Genomic DNA, 23,379 nt, shown 5'->3' on the forward strand with positions numbered 1-23,379 from the left:
TTGTGCGTTTTAAAGGGTTCGAAAGAGTAGACATTGAAAGGTTGACTCATCAACTGATCCCTTAAGCTCTTAGGGACTTGGTGGTTATATTACTGCACCAGGACTTTTTGGAAATTTTTGGAGAAGACTTAGATTCTTTGTCAGGCTTTTATTGCTTTGCTTTCTGTATACCCATTGAGGTGATTTTCCATCACTTCCTGTCCTAGTCACACCCAGGTCATTTCTGCGCGCTGAACATCCTGTGTCCATAATATGGAGTCCAATCTCCAGATATTCCCGTAGACCAGGGGTAGGCAAACGTCAACCCTCCGGCTGTGGTGGAACTGCAAATATCATTGTGATTTCCTCTGGAAGCCAAGCTTGTGGCTGTAAGAGTCTTGCAATGCTTCAAGGGATTTGTAGTTTCACAACAGATGGAGGGCCGAGGTTTGGCTACCTCTGCTGTAGACAAACTAATAGCGAGACACGGAAGCGGGCCCCTAGTGCGCTGTCCAAAGGAATACATGAGGAATACACTCCAGAGACATTGAAACAGGAAGTCCTGTTCATAACCAACTCTAGGTCAGGCCCATCCCTATGGTAATCGCCGTTGGGGGTGCTGACAGAGATGGTTACTCACTTGTTCACCCGTCGTCCCAAGGAGAGGGGGGAGTAGGCTCTGCCTGGTGTCTCGCCCAGCTCACTGACATCACTGATTGGCAAGAGCTCAGCGGGACATAATTCAGAGCATCCAACTCAGCTCTAGGCAACAAGTGACGTCAGTGAGCTGGGCGGGATGCCACACAGAACATAATAGGTTGCTAATAGCTCAACCACCTAATTAAAGGGACAGCCTTGGTCCTGGTGGTCACCAGCACAGGAAGTGAGGGGAAATTGAAACTGGGACACAGCAACAAATGCCTGAAAGACAATCAAAAATGTTCACACTCTAAGGCAAAAAATATCAGTTTTGAGCACACCAACCTTTTTTAAAATGTTGTCATTTGGCGACATAGCTGCCTGCAATGTGCGGTATGTTGAAGGATATATGAGAATAGTGTTTATACACTGAGGTAAAAATTATGTCATGTTCGAGAATTCAATTAGAACTTCAGGCACAAAACTCATAATAAATATGTAAAGTGATTAGCTGTGTTCAGGCCCATCAAAGCAGGATTATGCCATTGTGACTACTGGCCATAATTCAAGACAGTCCTGGGTTTCCTGTGACCACCAGTCAGATGCTCCCGATATTCTCATTGTACTGAAGTGGTAGAAGGGAATGAAGATCGGTGTTAGAGGCAACACATGCTGCTTATAACTCTTCTTTTAAGACACTTATAGCCCCCAAGGGTCACCATACCACCATTTTATAAATTAAAATATGAATATTTAAAGTGTATCTGAAGCCAAAACCTTTTTCCTTTAGCGCTCAGTGTCATCTGGACTGAAAGTAAGGTAAAATCCATAATTTTGAGTTGTCACTGGAGCAAGAATAGAGGGGAAACTTCCAAAGGGAAAGATTTTATCTTACTTCTTGCTGTGTCCATGGAAGGGAAATCTCCCTAAAGGGACACAACAGGACTTTTTAACCCTACCCTTCTTTAACCAAAATTAGCTTTACATAAGAGTGACCCAAGCCTTTCCAAACTCTTCCCCACAGCTGCCGTATTTAGACAAAACCAAGGCCACTTTACCACTCCCAGTCCTTTTCAAAGTCCATAAATGGCCTGCTAGAATTAAGACAGTGTAGTGGTGCTTTTAGTAGCTCCTTGCGAAATAATAGTCAAGTGCATAAAACAGTTTCCTTCATTTGGTACATGTTATGTATTAAAGAGCAACACCAACCATAATGGAATATTACATGGAGTTAAGTCCCTCATCAGGTCTTTGCTGCAGTCTGAGAGCCTACTGAGAAGGTCTCATCCACCCTAGTATGGCTGTGATAGACAGAGCTAAGTTTTTCAGCCAAACTTCTGTTGACACCAGAGTGCTCTTTTTATTCCTATGGATATAACATGACCTGTACAGGGAAGATTTGGAATTGCTCACATATAGACAAACTTTTGTGGACACCTGACCATCATGCCTCTATCAGCTTAATGGGCATCCCATTCCAAAACCATGGGAATGGGATGTCCAACACTAGACACCGCCTCTTCCCCCAGTGCTGCTGCTGCACCTTCCGCTCTTCTGGGAATGCCTTCCACAAGAATTCAGAGTGTTTCCGTTGGAATTTGTTGCCATTCAGCCAATAGAGCATTTGTGAGGTCAGGTACTGATGCTGGACGAGAAGACCTGACTGGCAATTGATGTTTCGGTTCATCCTAAAGGCGTTCAGTAGGTTTGAGGTCAGGGCTCTGGGCAGGCCATTTAATTTCTTCCACACCAGACTGGTCAAACCATTATTTCATGAAGATGGCTTTCTACGCAGGGATACAGTCATTCTGGGACAAAAAAAAGGCCTTCCCCAAACTGTTGCCACAAGGTTGGGAGTTCACAGCTGTCTGAAATGTATTTGTATGCTGCAGCATTAACAGTATCATTCACTGGAAACATGTGAACTAAATAATTTGGAGTACTTTTGGTTACTCAGTATTTGAGATGATCAGGTGTGCACAAACCTTAGTCCTTATAGCATAGAACCAGAATGCATTTGGGACTTGGAAAACTCCCTTTCATTGGACTGCATACACGTATTGGACCAGAGAATTACTATGTAGTAGCTTAGAAAATTATTACACAGGATTCTGCACCTGCCAAACCAGCAAATGGGGTCCTCTTACTGCTATCTTAGGTTCCCTAAGCTCTTATGTGCAAGGAGCTCTCCACACTTGAAATTCCGACAGCAGTGACCTGGCTTGGTATCAACCTCTGCCTCACTCCATCAATACAAAGAAAGCTCTTGTAGGTGGAGACGCTCCCTAAACAAAGTTCCTGTTCCCATTACAAATGATTGCATTTTCGTATTTCCAATCCAAAGTCTGCAGGCTGCTAGAATGATGCAGCTGTATTTGGTAAGAAGGCCCCAAGTCACAGAAAAACTGTGTACACATTCTATTCCCCAAGTAAGAGAGAAATGGCTCCATTGGCATTACGTCTTCTGCATTCCCTCTAAAGTCTTCTTAGTTCACCATATAAATAAATTAGTTCCAGTTTTGCATGGAGGCAATTCAACTGTCATTTTCCCTCCAGCCACGAGCGTTCTTCCCAAACTTGTAGACCAGACGTCTTCCATCCACACGTTCTAGGATCTCCCTTTTGTAGTAGTATCTGGTAAAGGAATATGAATGAATGTTATAGCGGGCAGCTTAAAGCGTAACTATGGGCAAGGTCAAAATATAATGCAGTCTGGCACTAACATAAAAACAGCACTTTTTTGTTTCTGATCTTGCCAAAACACCACCCCAAAGCCCCATTGTCAACAAGACAGTGAAGGGAGATCCAAAATCGGATTTTTTTTTTTACAGGAAACATCACCCACATAGCAGTGAACCAGACAAGGATTCTAATCTTCACCCAATCTATCCAAAGATAGAAAAAAAATCTTGGCTACTATTTCCAACAGGCAGGAATGAGAGGAGCCATCAAAGGACGACATCAAGATGTAACGACAACCTGAAACACGCACTGAGGTTATTACAATCACTTCCTCTCACCTCATGGCACGGCTGAGCTTCTCATATGTCATACTGCTGTTGTTCTTCTTCTTCCCCCAGAGCTGTGCTACTGCCTCGGATTTAAGGAACCGAAATACTCCTTCCGACCGATCTTCCCACCGTATAAGTCCCGGGTTCTTCTCTGGTGTGAGCAGAATGTCTCGAATGAACTCCCAAAGATGTGTCCCACGAGGGTCTGAAGAGGGAAGCACATTGGCAGAGAGATAAGACATTCACTAAGCCAAGCTCACTGATGTGGTGCCTATATGCTTGACTTCCAGGTGCAGTTCTTAAAGTGTATTTCCACTTTTGCAGCCAAAATTTAACAAGTGATAATGAAACCAGCCGGCACAATATAGGCTTGGTTATTTATTTGGGAAAAACCCCTCCCCATTCCCCCAGACAGTGAGAACTAAGCAGGATTTTTTCAGTCCTGAAATTAGCAGAAAGAGCATATAAAAAATGTAAGCTGCAACTTTGATTTTTTTTTTTTACGTTATGCTATGTAAATGGGAACATGTAACAAATATAAAGTAGGTCTCATCCCAACTTGGCTGCAAAAATGGAAATACACTTTAAGCATATGTTTACAACACAGGTTTAGATAAAGGTATTTTAAAAGGTTGTAATGGCTACAGCCTAACTGTAAGGCCTCATTCACATAGCTAAGAGTCGGCCCATACACAGACAGGATGGATCCTGTCTACGTCTAAGCACGGACCCCCACACCCGCATGGATGTGCAGCTCGGGTGAGCGTACGGCCGCGTCCTCCCATAGGGAAGAACAGGCTGCTGCGTACAATCACACGCAACAACTGTCCTTCCAGGGAGCGGCCCGATACAGCCTTACGGATCTGTATGGGCCGACTCTTAGCTCTGTGAATGAGGCCTAAAACCTCTCCTGCGTGGTCAGTCCTTAGTTTGGTCAGGATGCTGTACAGCTACTGTAGATTAAACACTGCGACCACATTTTCTGAGACTCAGAATATTTATAGGGTCATGACTTTGCCTCCTAGAACATGAGTATATGCACCTTGCCAACCTAAGCCGTTGGTGCACAAACTACTGGTGGTAGGATCTGATTTCATATATACAACTATTATCATAGTCCAATCGACAATTACAAAAGCCCTAATTTATTACAGGTAATTATATATTGCTGACAATTTACACAGTGCTTTACATACTGCACATTCACATCAGTCTCTGCCCTTAAGGATATATAATGTAAGGTTCCTATCTCACATGCATACAGGGTGAATTTAGACAGGAGCCAATTAACCTTCCAGCATGTATTTGGAGTGTGGGAAGAAACTGGAGTAACCGAAGCAAACACACACAATCACAGGGAGAACATGCAAACTTCTCGCAGAAGATGACCTGATCGGGAATTGAACTGGGGACCACCAATGTTGCAAGGCAGAAGTGCTAACCACTGAGCTGCCCTGATGAAAGGGGGGTGTTGGAACCACAAAAAGTGCTGGCTCTCTTATTCCACTGATAACCTAATAAAAAACAATCTTGACTCTTTGACCATTGGTGTGGTACCCTTTCTGTTTGTCTGTGGCCGCCAGGTTTGTCTATTTGATGGGTGTCAGCTAATAAATGTTCTTCTCAACTCTGTACAATCATTAAAAATAAAGGTTGGCAAACATTTGTTTAAAAGAAAGATTTTCTTTGTAAACGTTTGAACGGTGTGGCCCAATTACTTCCCTCACCCACAGTGAAACATGAGACTGTCAGAGCTGGCACTGATGATATACCTAGATAGACGGCTTCTACCATCTTGCTCTCTGCCTCCAGATTAGCGACAGATACATGGGAAGCAAGTGACTAAAGGACAAAATACCCAGTCCAACCACCTATTAGGGAAGGGCGACTTGTGATATTACCCAACCTGGACTTTATCTAAATACAGCTGTACTAAGAACATTTCATATTCAAAAACACACATTACATGAAATCAGCAAACAGAAGTATGCCATTAACACAATATGACAGGTCTTCTGTGGAAATCAACTTCCCTCAGTGAGTCAATATTTGGATCACATACTTTCAGGAGATTGTGAGATAATAAGAGTAGATTATACAGTAAGTGGTTCAACTAGTTTACAGTAATGAAGTCTTTTCAGAAGTTCATCAGTGTCAAGTTTGTATGATGCCATTTCTACTTAAAGGAGAACTATGAGGTGATTGCTTTTCACTCACCTCATAGTTCTAGCCGACCTGTGACAATGAGACTGTCACAGGTCGGCTCAGTAGATCGGGAGGTGAGCGAACACATACCGGCGTTCGCTCACCTCTCGATCCTGTCACGGCTCTCTGCCGTGACAGGGGAGGGGCTGGATTCCCCCCTCCCTGCTCCGATCCGCCAGCGCTGACTGGCGGAACGGACGGGGGAGGGGGCGGGTACAGCTGGCTCTGCCTCTAGGTATGCAGAGCCGGCTGTCATTCACGCAGCTGGGTGGATCCAGATAGTATCCGTCTCGGCTGCGAGTCTCAGTATAACGCGAGCTGTAGCTCGCGGTATACTGAGCTTAGGGTGACGGGAGGACGCTAGTTTGTGTCCTCCCGTTACCCTAAGGAGAACTATGGGGAAAAGCCTTAACCCCGTAGTTCTCCTTTAAAGCACTTTTAATGGTGAGTCTACCCAAATCTAATATTTCAGGTTCTGGTGAATACTGGAGTGTACAGCTGGCTGTACAACAGTAGAATTTCCTTTGAAAATTTGGTTTTCAGAATGTTGGTTTGAATTTCTAATAGTTAATGGGTTCAAATCAGCATTCAATTTCGACCATAGTGATGAAAAAAAAAATCGAAGGAGCAGGATGGAAAAGTTTTCTAGATTAAAATTCTAAAAGTTAATGTGGTTTTTGTGCCAGAAACTCCAATTATTTCCAAAATTTAATGTGAAAATGAAACAAAATTTCGATCAACATTCATCTGATGGCGGTATTGAATGTTCCAATGAGATTTTGTTTTGACGGTTCGTATTAAAATCTTCCAATAGCCAGCTTTACACCACAAATGTTTTTTTTATCTCTTGGTAACTCTATTGTTGAGGTCTCTAGACAATAATTTCTCAACCAAGGTGCCTTCTGGTTTCCTCAAAATTTTCTGATGGTAGGAGTCTGATGTGAATGGGGAACTCTGATGTAAGAGAAGGGATTACAATACGAAAGGGGAGCTCTGATATAAAGGAGGGTGGGGCTTCTGATGTAAAGGGGGGCTCCTGATGTGAGGGGGCGGGTTCTGATGTGAAAGAAGGGGTATGCTAATGTAAAAGTAGGGAGCTTCTAACGTGAAGGGGGACTACTGATGTAAAGGGGGACTCTAGTATGAAAGTAAAGATTCTGATGTGAAGGGGGCTCCTGATTTGAAAGGAGGACTTTGATGCAAAGGATATTTACATACATAATTTTTTTAAGGGTGATGTGAGTGAAAAAAGGTTAGAAACTCTGCTCTAGACTGGCTTCCCGGGTCTGCCCACCTGCTGTGCCCATTAGGGAGGGGCTCCCACTATCTCTACTGGATTTTATATATTGATATTATGGAGAATGTAACAGGAGGAGTTGGAGCACAGGGAGCCGGTTAGGAACACCTAAAACTCCCATGGTGGACAGGAACAGAGCAGGGAATTATGGCAGGGAAATCTCCCCATGTTAGAGCGTCCAGGACATAAATATCACTTTTAGGTGGACTGGTCCTTTAAACAGGTTTCTTCAAGCAGGCAATTACAGGATTCAAGTGAAATTCCAGAAAAAAAATATTTTTAGATTTGAATAAGCGCTACAACTAGTGATGAGTCTGGGCTTGGTGCCTGAGTTTGCCCATGCCTGCTCAAAACTGTGACACAATAAGCCAGTTTCTAATAAAACCCAAGTCATACTATATAGATGACTAGTTTAGGATTGCAGTAAGAGCTCAGGTACTGATATTCGAGTTGTGAATAGTTGGGTCAGATATTGGGTCAGCGCCAAGGTTCAGCTCATCTTAACTCTGAGGGCTCATTCTGTGCCTGTGCAGCTTGTACCCTTAATTAGCTCCCCAGTGTACATTTTTTGGCAGGTGAACAATCACTCACTGTGTTTCTTTGTGCTGGTTCTCTGAGGATAGTCCTGCGATTTCTTCACCTCGGATTCTGCGTATGCTGAACCTAAACATAGAGAAAACACCATTGTTGTCTGATGGGCTGGACTGTGCCAGGGATGGCGAAATAGTGACTGTGGAAAGTCTTGTACAGAATACAAAGGGTCATTTCAGGTATCACACAATAAGGCACGCTCGCCCTTCCTGTCGAGTGGGGTCAGATCCTGAAAAACAATCTGGTAATTCTCCACATGAAGGTTGCAAAAACTACTTCCAATATGTCTTAAATATGTGGACCACTGTGTACTTCATTGAGATGTAATTTTCCTGAAGTTGCCTTTATGGGCATAATGCCTGTGCAGACTGGACACGGATCTAGGTCTAAGGAGCAACAAAAGTTGCATGAGGTATAAGATCTGGGGGAAATATATGGTCTAGATTAGGGATAGGCATACGTCAGCTCTTCAGCTGTGGGGAAACTCAGAAATTCCACCATGCATCTGCCTATGGAAATCATGCCTGTGGCTGTCAGAGCCTTGCAATGCTGCATGGGATTTGTAATTCCACCGCAGCTGGAGAGCCGAAGTTTGCCTACCCCTGGTCTAGATTATTAGAGAAAAGCCATCAGTCAACAGTACATCTGCAATTGTAGGGTGTTACCCAGGTCTAAACAAAGGGTAATGAGGCCCTATAGGAAAGCCAAAAAGGGAATCTTGTCTCTCTAATCTTCATCTCAAAATTAATTCTTCTGGTAATAGAGAATACTAATTGTTTAGAGGTTATCAAATCACATATACATTAATTTTGTTCAGATGTATTTACCAAATATTATTACTACCTGTATAAATCACTGTGCTCCTCGGCTCCATAGCAGTCATAGAATCTGTTATCAGGGCAAGAATGAAAATAGGAGTTCCACACCAGAAGATTGGAGTCCAAAAATATTTATTCCAATAGAATAATGTAAACAAGATCTGTGGCACAGTCAACGTGTTATAGAGACTGCTGGTTATAGCCGCTGATGACCATGCCTGTCAATCCCCATAATGCAATTTTAAAATCCTTTTGGGTCCCCCTACTGGCTCTTCTGCAGCCCTCATAAAAGGGGTGTTTATGGACCCTCAAAATGTGCTGCCTGTACCCACATATCTCGTCAAATTATTGTATTGGAATAAACACTTTTGGACACCAATCTCCTGGTGTGGTGCTCCTATTCTTCATTCTTGCCCTGATTCCACCCTAAATGGGCTTTAGAAGACTTTTAGTGTAGAGAGTTGCCTGTCCAAAGTTTAAAAGCTGCACCTCACTAACTCTGCATCACCTGTGGCATTTAAGTCACCTTGGGTCCCTTTTTCCCCAGATAGTCTGTTATAGCTGTAATTGCTCCCTTTGTATCACTCACAGAGTCAAGTTTGTTGCACAATGTCAACTTTAGACTCTTGTATGTTTGAGGTGGTGCTGAGCATTCAGCATCCATCATGGGACATCCATGACGAGGAGGAAGGGCTGAACATGATACGGACTTTGGCACTTAGTGATGGAAATGATAGGAACCCTTTCATTTGTACCTAGTTGCTCAGCTCTAATTCTGCACATATGGGCTGTCATAAGCAAGTAAGGGGCCACGAGATATATAGAGAGGTGTCACCACTCTAAGACTGTGTTAAAATCCAACGCCTTTGGAACTCTGGGTGCAGACCAAAGAGAGCCCAACCATGCTTTTCTAAGATGCTTCATTCATGTGCTGTTATGTATAGTGCCCTAGGCTACTGAAGGTCCAAGTCTAAAGACTCTGGCCCTTTAAACATGTGATTTAGGGGGAAACTATTTGTGCTTTGGAGAAATAAAAGCAGGGCTATGTTTGGTACTGATGGGCCAGGTATAAGGAAGAAGAACCAAGTCAGAAAATACATATAACCTGTGATAATGATCTTCCTATTCTAGCCTCCTGTGGCTAAACTCGGCAAGAGAACTGTAGGGGAGAGGTGGTAAGGGGAATGTTAAGAGTTAGAAGAAACAAGATGCGTATTCTCTTATTTGTTGGTCTTCAAATCCTAGCATTTGTTTTTTTAATAAAATGATCACATGACACAAGGGGTGGAGCTTTACAAAGGGGTATTATCATTCAGGTGTGCCTAGGCAGCAGGATGTCGAAATACAGCCCTGATATAAGGACTGTTAGATGTTCTCTGGTACAGACACTTACCTGTAGTGTACTGATTAGGGGTCACCGATAGACTGTTCCGGCAGTATAGTTTACTATCGTATACATCTGTAGAACAACAAGAGTGCTGGTCAGATTCCCTCAAATTATATACTTCAATTTAACATAATTTCTTTCCTACTCCTCCCAGAACCATAATACTGTAAGGTTCCAGTCATATTTCTCAGCTTTGTGATATGAAGCTATTAGGTGTCTTCACCCTGTATATGCAAAAAGAAAAGTGCCTAAAGCAGAACATATTAAGTTCAGTTTTATTCAGAATCTTATGGCATTAAAATCCAACACGCTTAGGGATTCATAGAGCCCCCTTCATCAGGGATTTGTACTGTTGAACAAAGTGTGTAATGGACTGATAAAATTGAAAGGATCCCGGATGGTAATTAGGATGATCACTGCATACACTGGTTAGGGCTTAACCAGCATCTGGAGGGATCATAATTAGTACCGCACAGGATCTCTCCAATTCAGACCAGTATACATTTTGTTCAGCAGTATTATGCCCTGATGAAAGGGGACCCTTTAAATCCTAAAACGTGCTGGATTTGTTTAAGACATAAATGTCTTGAATTAACTCCATTACAAAAACTAGAGGCCACCACCTAAAATTGGTGGGAAAAAAATTCCAGCACAAGGGGCAAAGGGGGTTCTTCACAGTAAGATCAGTTAGGGTCTGGAACTCACTGCCACAGGCGGTGATTTCAGCAAATAATGTGGAATTGTTCAAGAAACTTTTGGACGATTTCTTAAGGGACCGTAATATCCGGGGGTACAGGTACTCCTAGAATGAGATCCTAATAGGTTGGACTTGATGGACTAATGTCTTTATTCAACCTCAAATACTATGTAACTATGTCTGAATATAATTAAATCTTGACTTTATATGTTCTACTTTTGGCACTTTTCTTCTTGTACACCCAGTCCCTACTTGAGCAAAGAGCCAACCTTCGCCCACCCCTTCTGGGAGAGCTGACTAATGAAAATAATTCCCTACAGTGTGTATAAGACCTGACTGAGAATATTTACTAGGAGATCCATCACCCAATGCCTTTCTTCTACTTCACCTTCTATATAACAGAGACACTAATAAGATCATGTGATCAAACGTTTGCTGCCCTTTACTTACCGTCATAGCAGGTTTCATACAGGTACCCGCTGTCCTTCCAGGAAGTAACTGGACTGGGATCTATGGACAACATATATTTTAGGTTAAAGACTCAGTATTTACAAGAAAAGTATAGCTAGTTAGTATGATTTAAAAATAACATTGTATCTCTGCTGTTGACTGCTGCCAATAAATCATGTGCTTTAAATACATAAATAAATACATAAATAAATAATAAGAAGTGCCAAGTGGAGAGGGTAATACATTTGCCCTCTCAACGTGGCACTGAAAGTGTCGGAAAATCCAACATTTTGAGTTGTTACAGGAATAGAGAGTATACTTGTTCTGGTGACAGCTATCTAAGGGAGAATTTGCCCCCACATTGGGGAGATTTTTTTTCTCACTTCCTGTTAAATAAACATAACAGGAAGTGAAGAGAAATCTACCCCTTAAGAAGGTAAATGACAAAAAATCCTGACAGGTTCCAGCCAGGTCTACGTGGAGTTTGTTCTTCCTGTGTTTGTGATGGTTTCCTCTAAGTGTTCTGGTTTCTTTTTACAATAAAAAAAATAAAACACCCTGTGAGTCTGTATGACTGTAATAGGGAAATAAGCTCTACCTGGGCAGGGAAAAGGGTGAATAGCTTTGTCTCTTACTGGAGGTCCTGCAGAATATGTTGGCACTATATGAATGAACAAATTAAAAAATACAGATTGTGCTAATTGTTATAAATATACAATTCTTATACCTGGTTGTTCTGTCTTGATGACAACATTGAGAGACTGCAGCACTTGGCTCCCATAATTACCTGTAAGAAGGAAGTTGACACATTTAGGTACATGATTGGTATCAACAAATGATGATGCAAAGTTTTCCTCATCTTAAGCAATTAGTTTGTGTAAGACCAATATTACAGGTATTGGCCGTTGCTTGTGTGGTCAATGCATTCCTCAATTAAGCATGCCTTGGGCTGGATCAGAGTAGCTAGGGTTATTAAAGCCTGCATAAATGTAGCTGTCAGGTGCAATAAGCAGATCCTGTTATGACTCATACCAGATCATGTTATGTCACATGGCCTATAGCGGTTCTGCATTGGGGGCGCCATTTTGACTGAGGCTATTTCTGATGCCAGTGCCCCAATCATAATGCCACACCACCAGGGCATGGGTCTATGATGGCCTGGGTTTACATTCAGTGGGCTGAAGAGTAGCAGTGCTGGTCCTTGCAGTGCTGAGTCTGTGGAAGGGCAGTGGAGGAGAGCAAATGGGAATTGCTGAAACATTTTTTTTGTTTGTTTATAGGTTCTAGGGAATATATTGTTTTAAATAAAACCTGGAGGATGCTACTCTTATCAATCACTAATTGCCCATACAGTGTATATATATTATTCCCAGGTGCACAGAGACCGGCTCTACAGTAGCACAACTAAATAAGAGAATGAGGCAGTTTTTGCCCAATTTCTATACAATGGAATAAAGAGCCTGAAGATAGGATTTATGGTTTGGTGTAGCAACTGTCTGATTTGCATGCATTGATGTTTACTGTGGAGTGTGGACCATCTATACGCCAAGGAGGAAGCATAGAGTGTAGGCCTTTTGCCATGGTATGCAACACAGACAATAAGGAAATGTAGCTTCTGCCGAGATTTATATGACTTGTTGGCTTTGAATTTTGGAAGTGTTGAAATGAGTTGTTCTGGGAGGTTGTGCCTCCCCTAAATAAATATGCAGAGCTCCCAACTGTCCTTTATTTGGAGGGAATGTCCCTCTTTTAAAACTATTCCTGCAGTTACTCATTGCTCCTCAAATCTCCCTCTTTTAGCACTGATGGAGAGCTTAATGCCCAATCATTTTCTTTGGGTCGTTACTCATTGTCCATATGCCAAAAAACATACCTGACCATTTTTTTCCCAACACACTGCAATATTGTACATGTGTTGTTTTGATGGGGTATGCATACTTGCACATTATGGAAGATTCACCTCTGGGTTTGCCTTCCTCTACCACTGACGGCTCTGCCAACCCCCATCTATTTGCTGCTGCTTCCATCTTCTCCACATCTTTGCTCCAGCCTGGAATCTTATATTTTCAGACATTGGTAGGCTACTAATGATGTAAATCCTATGCATGCTCACACAAAAGTTACATTGCTCCTAGCTCCATTCATGGCATCTTACAAATACCGGGAGTATACACTACACTGTGCATGCATCACAAGTATACAAAACAAATTGCTAGGACAAAAGCAAAAACATTTTTGGCAGATGATACATGCAAAGCCTCTTCTGACCAAAAGCTCTACCCCCTGGCAGTTTTCTTAAAGGGTATGCATGAGAAAGTTTAGGGTATTACAAAGGCTACTCTCCATCTCTGTCTATTTATCTATCTAGCCCTCTAGTTGAATCATAGTGAAGCACAGTTTGTTCCCTGGCAGTAATTAAATGTGGGCCCAAACACTGTCCTTGCACAGGTGCTGTTTGGTCACTATGTCCACCATTGGTCAAAAATCATATTTAGTTTTTTTTTCTACCCCTTACTCATATATAAAGTCTACCAATATAAAAACACATCTGGATATAAAAAAAAATATATATTGTATATGTTATATATAGTATATATTCTATTTTATTGACATATACTGTATATATATTTATTTGATTAATACATTGCTTAGTGGTGGGAGGAGGAGGAGGAGGATCTTTCCAGCAGGTTAGTAGAGGCTTACAAGCTTGAAAGAAAGCTCTGATGATAGCCACTTGTATATTCTGATCCATACAGTTGTCCTCCAAAACACTGGGAACACAAACTATAGTGGTTTGGGGAACAGGAACATAAAAGATAGACCCAACGCCAAAGCATATGCGGCTGCCACAAATCCTCATGGTCTCTTTCACATCTATGGCAAATAGGAGTGGAAGCACGCCTTAAATAGTTTAGCAGGGGTCAAATAGGTCCTCAAGAGCATGTAAAGCTGTGATAACCTCTGAGTGAGTCCAACGGCAGTCAACCACTGTTCCGTATCTAGGGTCCAAGATCACCAACCCATTGTTCCCTATCTTTGGTTGAGAACCTTTTGAGATACCAAAATACCACCATAGAGAAGCAGATAGAAATATAACCTCTGGACTGAGTAGTTTGAGTGATCCTATAAAAAAAATATGCTGCCTTTAAAATAAAAAAAAGAAGCTTTTGCTAAAATTCTTATGTTATCCCTGGTGCTGTTCCTCCGCAAGCTCACTGCTCCGGGCCCAACGTCCCTTGATTTCAGTGTCCGATGCTGGCCAGCATCATCCAACTAACTTTCTGTGGGCCCAGGCTTTTATGGACACATACCCTAGCGGTGCATCATCGAGCAGCCTGGGCTCACAGTACTCCTGGGCTAAGGGGTGCTCACACTATTTTAGCTGAGGGCTACTCAGTCCTGAAGGTAGGGCCGCTAATCACCACTACTAAGGAAAAAGAGGAGGCGCCCGTAATGTCACAGGATTGGCCAGAAGACTGGAGGAAAAAATGTGTGCATATTGTGTTTTTAAGAAAAAAAAGTCAAGGGGGCTTTAGGAAGGGTGAATGTCTCTTCAATGTTTACAATACTGAGTTTAAGTGTATGTGAACCCCAACAATGAATGTCTATTTGATCCCTTTTGCTTTGTTAAATATGCCATTGAAAAGGTTTTGTTACATCTGTTCGATAAGTGCAAAAAAAACAAAAACCTGCCACTTGAGATTCTCACCATGCCACTTGAGATTCTGGATGCTGTTGTACAATATATGCCCGACCTCCCCGGTGGCTTGCGTGAAGTCCTGTAACGTCATACTGCAGAGCCGTTCTCCTGTGATGTCAAACTCCTGGAACGGGATGCAGCTGGCGTCCAGCTGGTTGGTGTCCACGAACTGCTGCAACCACTCCCATACCTGGTACTTGCTCCAATACTGCGGGTGAACGTCGTGCCACTGAGCCGTGAAGAAACCTGCAGATGGCCAACACACAATGTCACCAGCTCCGACAGCACAAAAAGAGTTGGCAAAAGGTGGAGATTTTATAGAAGCTATTAAATCCAATTATAACTGTATACATTCTGTTTTGTTTGAGAAAGGAGTATCACCACCACCACAAGAAAATTAGAATTAATTTACATAATTGCTTCCTGCCAGGAGAGGCTTTGACATCCTTCCTGGTATTGTACATCGTTTTTTTTTACCTACTAATTATATAAATTCACAAATTTTTAATATTTGAGTATGTCAGGCGGTGAAAGACTCTGTAATAGTAGTATTTTAAGCTCGGCTCCAGCCAAAACATTTTATTTCACTTTACACAGAGCCGGGAAGGGTTAGACAATCTGTTGGGGTTGGGGAAACTTCCCCTCACTTCCTGTCAGGTCATATGGACAGTGTGTGTACCCAATTGCAATTTTTATTTCAGTTTCCCAGGAGGATTCAGATGGGGGGTGATGGCAATCTGAGCCAATCAGGGTTCTTCTTCTTTGCACAATGCTATCAGTCTAACACATCATCAGTATGCTTTTGCTTCTTCATTATCCAGTTAGCAGGCTAAGGCGGGTCCTAGACCTGTCTGTGCTCTCTTGCAGGGGGGAGGACTAGACCATACGATTGGCAAAAGAGAATTCTTAACGAATTTTCTGCATGAAGGGTGCGGCAGAAATGTATTGCAGTTACAAGGAAAAGTACACTTATCCAATAAATGATGTTGAGTGTACTCCACCTGTGTTCACAAAAGAGATAATTGTCCTTAGAGTGATCTGAAGCCAGCCTATGCAAACACAAAGGCAAATGCTATCCAACTGCCAGAGTCTAAGTGTTCTGTGCTCCTAAGCAGTCAGATATTTGGTTCTTCTCTACAACAAATGCTTGCCTTAGACTACAAGCATACAAAGAGTATGCTATAGATCAGCATTTCTCAACCTTTTTCCAGCCATGGCACCCTTTAAAATAGGCACAATCTTGAGGCACCCCAGACTGAATGTAAAAAAAGATGTGTGGCCCTTTCAAAACCCATACTAGACCCTTATCCCAGATAGTGGCCTGGTAATGAAATAAAGGGGGGACCCCAAGCAAAAACACAAAATATAATGGGTTTCCCCTTTCACATCAGAGCCCCCCTCCCCCCCACCCCCTTTGAAATCAGGAGCCCCCCTTCACATCAGAGTCCTCCATTCAAATCAGGAGCCCTCCTTCATATCAGAGTGCTTGATTCAAATCAGAAACCCCCCTTTACATCAGGAGCCTGCTCCTTTCACATTAGAGTCCCCCCTCTCTCACGTTAGAAAAGCCCAATCACATCAGAGCTCGCTTCTTTCATATCAGGAGTCCCGCCTGCATTAGAGCCACCTCGTATCACATAAGGAGATCCAGTCACATCAGAAGCCTACCTGCACCATGGAAATGCATAAAGCTGTGCAGGAATTCTGACTGAGGCACCCTTGAGGAAGCCAGGAGGCACCATGGTTGAGAAAGGCTTCTATAGACTGTGTTGCCTACAGCATCCAATCAGTATATTTCTCTTATTATTTTCCCATAGTAGCCAGATAGCATTTTCGTTTGAAAGTGGCAGTATTTGATTTTTTAATGTTTTGCATTATATGAACTATTGTTTGCTGCAAGTTGATTATTATTATGTTTTAAATATATTTCGGGCTGTGCTTATTTTGTTTCAGGCTTTTTAAATTGTGATCCTATTAGCACAGCAGCTGATGCATTGTTGGTAGATATAAAAAGTTAGAGCAGAACAATTACATGTTCAATGCAAGTATACAGATTCATCAATAATCTATCCTTCAAGGAGGCAAAAGAATGGCTCAGTTTGCCTGAACTAATGCCATTCTCCTGCAATTGGTAGAGAGCTCATGGCCAGGTAGAGCCAAGCCATAAGACGTAGACTGCATATGGATACAAGGATTGACTTGGCTTTTAGTTATAGGGCTACTTTTCCATGCATGGCAAATCAACAGGTTCATTTTAAGGCTCTATCAGCTATAGCTACTTTCAGAGCAACAAGAGGAAGCCATGTATACATCCCAAGTCTCCACTGAGGACTCTCCCCCCATCCCCATGGGACAGCAAAGGGTGCCTGAGCATCACAAAGAACCAGCGCTATCACATGGGAGGAAGAGGAGTGCGTAACAAGCTCCTTATACCCAGAAATGTTGGAACTTTGCTTTGCTGCCAATGGAATGGTGCAGCGTGAAGGGAAGATGAGCATGTGCAGCTGGTGGGATAAGCCCACTAAAATAATAATGGTAAAGCTTTGTATGGAACCTAGTCAGCTCCAGACTTCAGTAGATACTGTATATACAGTATATCTGTCTTAGTGTGGGATGGCTTGGGAAGGTGGGTGAATGCCCATTGTTACATAGAAGCCGCTTCTGCATTTAGTGGGTAGATAAAATGTCCTCCTCACCTTCACATGTGGAATAGGGAGTGGTCCAAGCAGGCTGGTGGGAATGTGGATGTGCATTGGCGCTCGGGTTAATATTCATAATGTTGTTTCTTTGCAAAATCATGATCTGCAGAAAAAAATGATATATAACAAATTCATTCAATACATATAGCATACACAACAATAAATAGAATATATATTAATCCAAATCTGGCAGAGGAGCAGCAAGTGCACAGGAGGTAGTGAGTGGTACCCTGCCAATGGCCCTGGTGGGTATCCAGCCCTGACTTAAATTTTTACCAGTGGATTGATGCCATCTTCCCCTTGCGCAATAATTAATGCCATTTTCCATGTTTGCACATTATCACTCACCCTAATGCTAGCCATACACCACTAGATTTTTCTCATTTAGCCCGTGGACTGAACATAAGAAAATCAATAGGTTCCCTCATTAATGCTAAATAGCATGGATGGAGGAATATCCAGTGCCAGCTGCTTGATGCCCGAACTATGGCTGTATCTGATAGGATATGGTCACTGTTCGGCTGATAATATTTCACCTGGCTTAGTGAATTTTTAAATTGGCTCAAATTTCGCAAGATTTATTGAGAATCAGCGGAAATTCTAGCCGTCTAAAGCCAGCATAACTAAGCTTTTGTCTCCTTCTGCCTGGGGGTGAGCAGGTAACTGGAGCTCACATTGTCATGAACTATGGATGTTCAGTCACATTTTCCTCGTGCTTCTATAGCTGCAAATTATCACAAAGACACAACAGTCAACAAGTGACATGTCTGTGGACTCTCACAGACCTATAATAATCAATGGCAATGACATTTAGAGTTGTAGAACATTGTACGCTTGTTGACAGACAGAGAAGATGATGTGGGGCATGTGTAGAGTTTGAAAGCCAAAGATGTATGCAAGGTTGACAATAGCTATTCCATGAAGTCTCTGATATATAATAATCTAATAACTCATTCTTTGCTTTATCTAGGTAACAATATGTACATTATAATGTGTTCGCTCCGACATCTTTCTGTTGGTAAAAAGTAACATAGCTGGAGATTCCCTTTTAAGAATTCCCGCTTCTTTGCACCTTTGTGGCAATGAAAATGCCATAAAAGTTCATTCACACCACAATGCAATGGGTAATGCATGATATCCCAACGTATGGTACCGAACTGTGAATGTGCATTCCTGTGCCTTGCCATTCATTCCTAATTGCATCCCAATGCACATACGGTGTACAGTGTAGTAAAGTGTGTAAGTGTACAGTAAGAGTACAGTGTAGTAAAATAAAGCAATGTTCAGATTCAAAAGCTTTGTGGGTGACGGTACGATGTGTTTTTCAAAATTGTGCAGAAGGAAGAAAGGAAAGACAGAATGAAAGAAGGAGCAAGAATAGCTGGACAGAAAGAATGAAGGAAAGAAAGAAGAATGGAGGGAGGAAGAAAAACTGGACGGAAAAAAGAAGGAAAGAAAGAAGGAAGGAGGGAGGAAGAAAAGCTGGATGGAAAGAGTGAAGGAAAGAAAGAAGGAAGGAAGGAGGGAGGAAGAAAACCTGGACGGAAAGAATGAAGGAAAGGAAGGAAGGAGGAATATAAGCTGTACGGAAAGAATGAAGGAAAGAAAGGAAGGAAGGAAGGAAGGAGGGAGGCAGAAAAGCTGTACGGAAAGAATGAAGGAAAGAAAGAAGGAAGAAGTGAGGAAGATAAGCTGGACGGAAATAATGAAGGAAAGGAAGGAGTGAGGATCAAAACCTGGACGGAAAGAATGAAGAAAAGGAAGGAGGGAGGAATATACAGTAAGCTGGATGGAAAGAATGAAGGAAAGAAAGAAGGAAGGAGGGAGGCAGAAAACCTGGATGGAAAGAATGAAGGAAAGGAAGGAGGGAGGAATATAAGCTGGACGGAAAGAATGGAGGCAAGAAAGAAGGAAGGAGGGAGGCAGAAAAACTGGATGTAAAGAATGAAGGAAAGGAAGGAGGGAGGGAGAAAAGCTGCATGGAAAGAATGAAGGAAAGAAAGTATGAATGAAAAAAAGGAAGGAAGTTCCCTAGTTTTCTCTTTACAGCTCTCGCTAGTCTTGAAGCGTTTTCTTTTCCTACAATTTGCACAATAAATTAGGGTCATAAGGGAGGTGAATGTGAAGTGACAAAGCAGAGAAAGCTGGCAATGTTACAGATATTGATATTTTTATAAGCTTTAAACTGGAGATAAAATACATACACAGCCCTCCCTCCTGGCAATGAAAATGAATGACTGTAATGACAGTTGCTCAATGTTTTTATACTATTCTGATTCTGACTGACAGCAGTGACAATGGACCTGATTGTTTTATGACAGTGCTACTGAACCTGGAGTACAAACTGTAGAACATGTACCTGGGAACTAACTGACTCTGACCTTCTCTTACACCACAATGCCACCTTCTCTGTCTGCACAGACAATGGCTTTACAGCTCAGCTACTCACACCTATAACACCTTAACTGTTGTTTCTTCCTGTCTTCTTTTCTCCTGTCCATCCTTCCACCCTTCATTAGTCCTTCCTCCCTTTCTCCTGCCCATCCTTCAACCCTTTATTAGTCATTCCCCTTTTCCTTTCTCCTGTCCTTCCTTTCTCTTATCCTTCACTGGTTGCCTCCTTCCTTATTTCCTTCCTCCCTTTCTTTCTCATATCCTTTTTTTCTTTCCTTCCTTCCTCCCTCCCATCTTCTTCCTCCATTTATTTATCCCATCCTTCCTTCTTTCCCTTCCCATCCTTACTTAGTTTTGTCCATACTTCCTTATTTCACCATTACCTTCTTCCTTTGTTCCTTCCTTCCTTACTTACTTTCTACCATCCTTCCTTCCCACTTTCCTTCTTCCCTCTCACCCTTCCTTCCTGCTTTCAACATATTCTTCCTTCTTTCCTTCTTTAATCCATTCTTCATTCCTCACATCTTTTTCCCCACCCTTACTCATTTATTTCATTCCATTCTTCCTTACCTCCCTCTGTCCTTACATCCTATTTTACCAGTCCCTTCTTCCTTCCTACTTTCTTTCAATCTATTCTTCCTTCTTTCATTTCATTCTTCCTTACTTTCTTCTATCCTTACATCCTAATTTTCCCAGTCCCTTCTTTCTTCACACTTTACTTCCCTTTTACCACCTTTCCTCCCTTCTTTAATTCCATTGTTCCTTCCTTCCATCCTTTTATAATTCCATTTTTATTCCTTCTTTCCATCTTTTCTCTCATCTTTTTTTTCCATTCTTCCTTCCTTAATTCCATTTTCATTCCTTCCTCACATCTTTTCTCCCACCCTTCCTTCCTTCATTCCATTCTTCTTTCCATCCTTTTTTAATTCAATGTTTTATTCCTTCTTTCCATCTTTTCTCTCGTCCTTCCTGTCTTTTTTTTCCATTCCATTCTTCCTTCCTTAATTCAATTTTTCCTCTCTTTTGTCCCACCCTTCCTTCTGTCTTCCTTTCTTCTTTAGTTCCATTCTTCATTCCTTCCTTCCTACCATAATTTTTCCCACCGTTCCTTTCGTTTTTCATTCAATCCTTCCTTCTTGCCATTCTTTATTCTTTCCTTCCAACCATCAGTTCTCCCACAATTCCTTCCTTCCTTCATTCATTCAATTCTTCCTTTTTTCCTTCATTCATTCCTTTTCTCCTTCCGTTTGTAAAGTAAAACCAGGAAAAAGCAGAGAGCTCTCACTGGCCGTGTAGCGCGGCAGGGCTGTGTAATACAGGAAACATGTATGTATTCCATCTGCCTATAAACTGCTTCAATATTGGCCATCATCTCCGGTGGATTTCAGCCAGGTCAGTCTGGGGAAAAGATAAACAGTCGTTCCCTGCAATGGACAGGACAGGACAGTTCCCTGCAATGGACACAACGTCAGCTCCACATATCACCCCGCCAATGATAACTTTGTCCACATCTGTAGTTCTGCTGAACTCCCGATGTTGACAATGGTATTAAATACTTTGAGCAGTTCATGCATCGGCTAATTTATGGTTTACCTTTGCTGAGCCCTTAATCTGCAATTCATAGTTATTTGCAAAATGTCGACTTTCAAGAGAGTCATAATCCATTGCTTAGCTTTGCATGACATTCCTCTCCATACAATGCATAGCTCGCCTACATACACATTGTCATACGAGATGTCTAATGCCACGCTCTTGTTACTAACGACAGATCAACCGATGTTTCACTTTCCTGGAAAACTGTTCACAGGAAGATTGTCTTAAGGACAAAACTGCCTTAGCATGCCTACAGCAAATGTACTTCTACCTTTAGAAGATTTTCAGGCATGAGCACAGCATGAAGACATTAAAATAATGTCATTATACTGACATTATTTGTGCCCTTTTTTCTCTGTCTTTGATTACACATCACATTAGTTTCTTCTGTCTGTAACAATTGTTCATTGTTTGTTGGGATTCTGTTTTACGTTTTCTTTTATTTGAAGGGCAACTAAAGTCAAAACATATTTTTTAGTTTTGGATAGAATGGAGAAGGATTAGAATACCTGTCAGCAGGGACGTGCTGAGGCTGGGTGTCACCCGGAGCGGAGACCAGGTGACGCCCCGCCGTGACGTCATCGCGCATGCGCGACCATCTTATTGACGCCTGCCGGCGGCCATCTTGCTGATGGACACTGGCAGAGAGAGGAGGGGATGTTCACCCGGCGGAATGAAGTATGCTGCCGGCTCCTCTCCTCTCTCCTGACACTGTCGGGCTCTCTGTCCATGACCAAGTGCCCGACTTTTCATAGGGGGTGACACCAAAATGAGTGTCAGTCATTTTGGTGTCCCCCTTCCATTGGTGTCACCCCCTACACCCCTCACCCCCCTTGTGACACCACTGCTTGTCAGGTTGTTAATGCTGTCTGAGTCCCCATAAGTCCCCGTTCACACCTAGGCGTTTTGTAGCTCAAAGCAATGACAAAACGCTCAAGACAAGAAATCTCATTCATTTCTACGGCTCCTTTCCACACACAAAGAACATGAGCTACTCTTTGGTAGATTGCAGTGCTTTTTGGTCCCATAGACTTCAATAGAAAACCCCGTGCGCAAAACATGTGACAAAATTAGTAAAAATGCTTAAAACTTGCGTTTCTATGGGTCACCCATTGAAGTTAATGAGACCCAAAAGTTCTGTAATCTGAGTACCTCATGTACTTATTCCAGTGACTGGTGTTTTTCTGCTTGCGACAAAGCACTCAGGTACGAACAGGGGCCATCGAAAGGAATGGGATTCCTTGTCTTGAGCGCTTTGTTGTGCTTACCTTTGAGCGATGAAACGCCTAGATGTGAACAGGAACTTACGGGGATTTACCCCATTTGTCCTGGTGACTATAAATGACTATAAAAGAATAAATGGGAAATCTTCCAATGGGGACACGGGATGGGAGTTTTGGAGACCCTGCTGACCGCCAGCGATTTCCATCTCTTTTGAGGGAGACAGTACATTTACAATACAATTCAACACAGGAGTGTAAAAGGAAGGGGAAAGTGATACAATAGGCATTAATTGTATAGGATAAGATGTTGGGGGAAGTAAAAGAACAGTTATTATGTGGTGGTGGAATAGGCTTCCAGGAAGACACGACTCAAGACTCAAGTATGGCCTGAAGGCAGACAGAGAAGGAGATAGCCGGACAGATTGGAGTAGGGAGTTCCATAGGATGGGAGAGACTCTGGAGAAGTCATGGAGGCGACCATGGGAGGAGGCGACAAGGGGACTAGAGGGTAGGAGGTCTTGAGAGGACGGTTTGGGCGATATTTTGAGACAAGGTCGGTCGGTGATGTAGCTCGAGGCAGAGTTATGGATGGCTTTATACGTTATTGGTAGCAATTTCAATTTTAATCATTGGTTGAGTGGGAGCCAATGGAGGGATTGGCAGAGAAGGGCAGCAGACACTAAATGGTTGGTAAGG

At 42.4% G+C, this 23,379-nt stretch overlaps 1 protein-coding gene across 2 annotated transcripts in view; it reads right to left on the reverse strand.

Annotated features, from left to right (window-relative positions):
• Nucleotides 1–3,015: 3,015 nt before the first annotated feature.
• The window catches only part of EHF (ETS homologous factor), a 37,234-nt gene continuing 16,870 nt past the window's right edge, over nt 3,016–23,379 (reverse strand). Inside the window, exons 2-9 of one of the 2 annotated variants that reach the window (XM_018571330.1) lie at nt 17,471–17,576; nt 14,784–15,020; nt 11,802–11,861; nt 11,075–11,134; nt 9,934–9,999; nt 7,723–7,788; nt 3,639–3,834; nt 3,016–3,252 (exon numbers count right to left, since the gene is read on the reverse strand). In XM_018571330.1, coding sequence (XP_018426832.1) covers nt 3,153–3,252; nt 3,639–3,834; nt 7,723–7,788; nt 9,934–9,999; nt 11,075–11,134; nt 11,802–11,861; nt 14,784–15,020; nt 17,471–17,573 — 888 coding nt within the window. In that variant the 5' untranslated portion in view covers nt 17,574–17,576 and the 3' untranslated portion in view covers nt 3,016–3,152. Of the gene's footprint in view, nt 3,253–3,638; nt 3,835–7,722; nt 7,795–9,933; nt 10,000–11,074; nt 11,135–11,801; nt 11,862–14,783; nt 15,021–17,470; nt 17,577–23,379 lie in introns of both variants that reach the window. The other variant, XM_018571329.1, reaches the window with a different exon arrangement.

The sequence above is a fragment of the Nanorana parkeri genome, unplaced genomic scaffold (assembly GCF_000935625.1).
Source record: "Nanorana parkeri isolate BGI_ZX_2015 unplaced genomic scaffold, ASM93562v1 scaffold1734, whole genome shotgun sequence".
NCBI classification, from domain to species: domain Eukaryota; kingdom Metazoa; phylum Chordata; class Amphibia; order Anura; family Dicroglossidae; genus Nanorana; species Nanorana parkeri.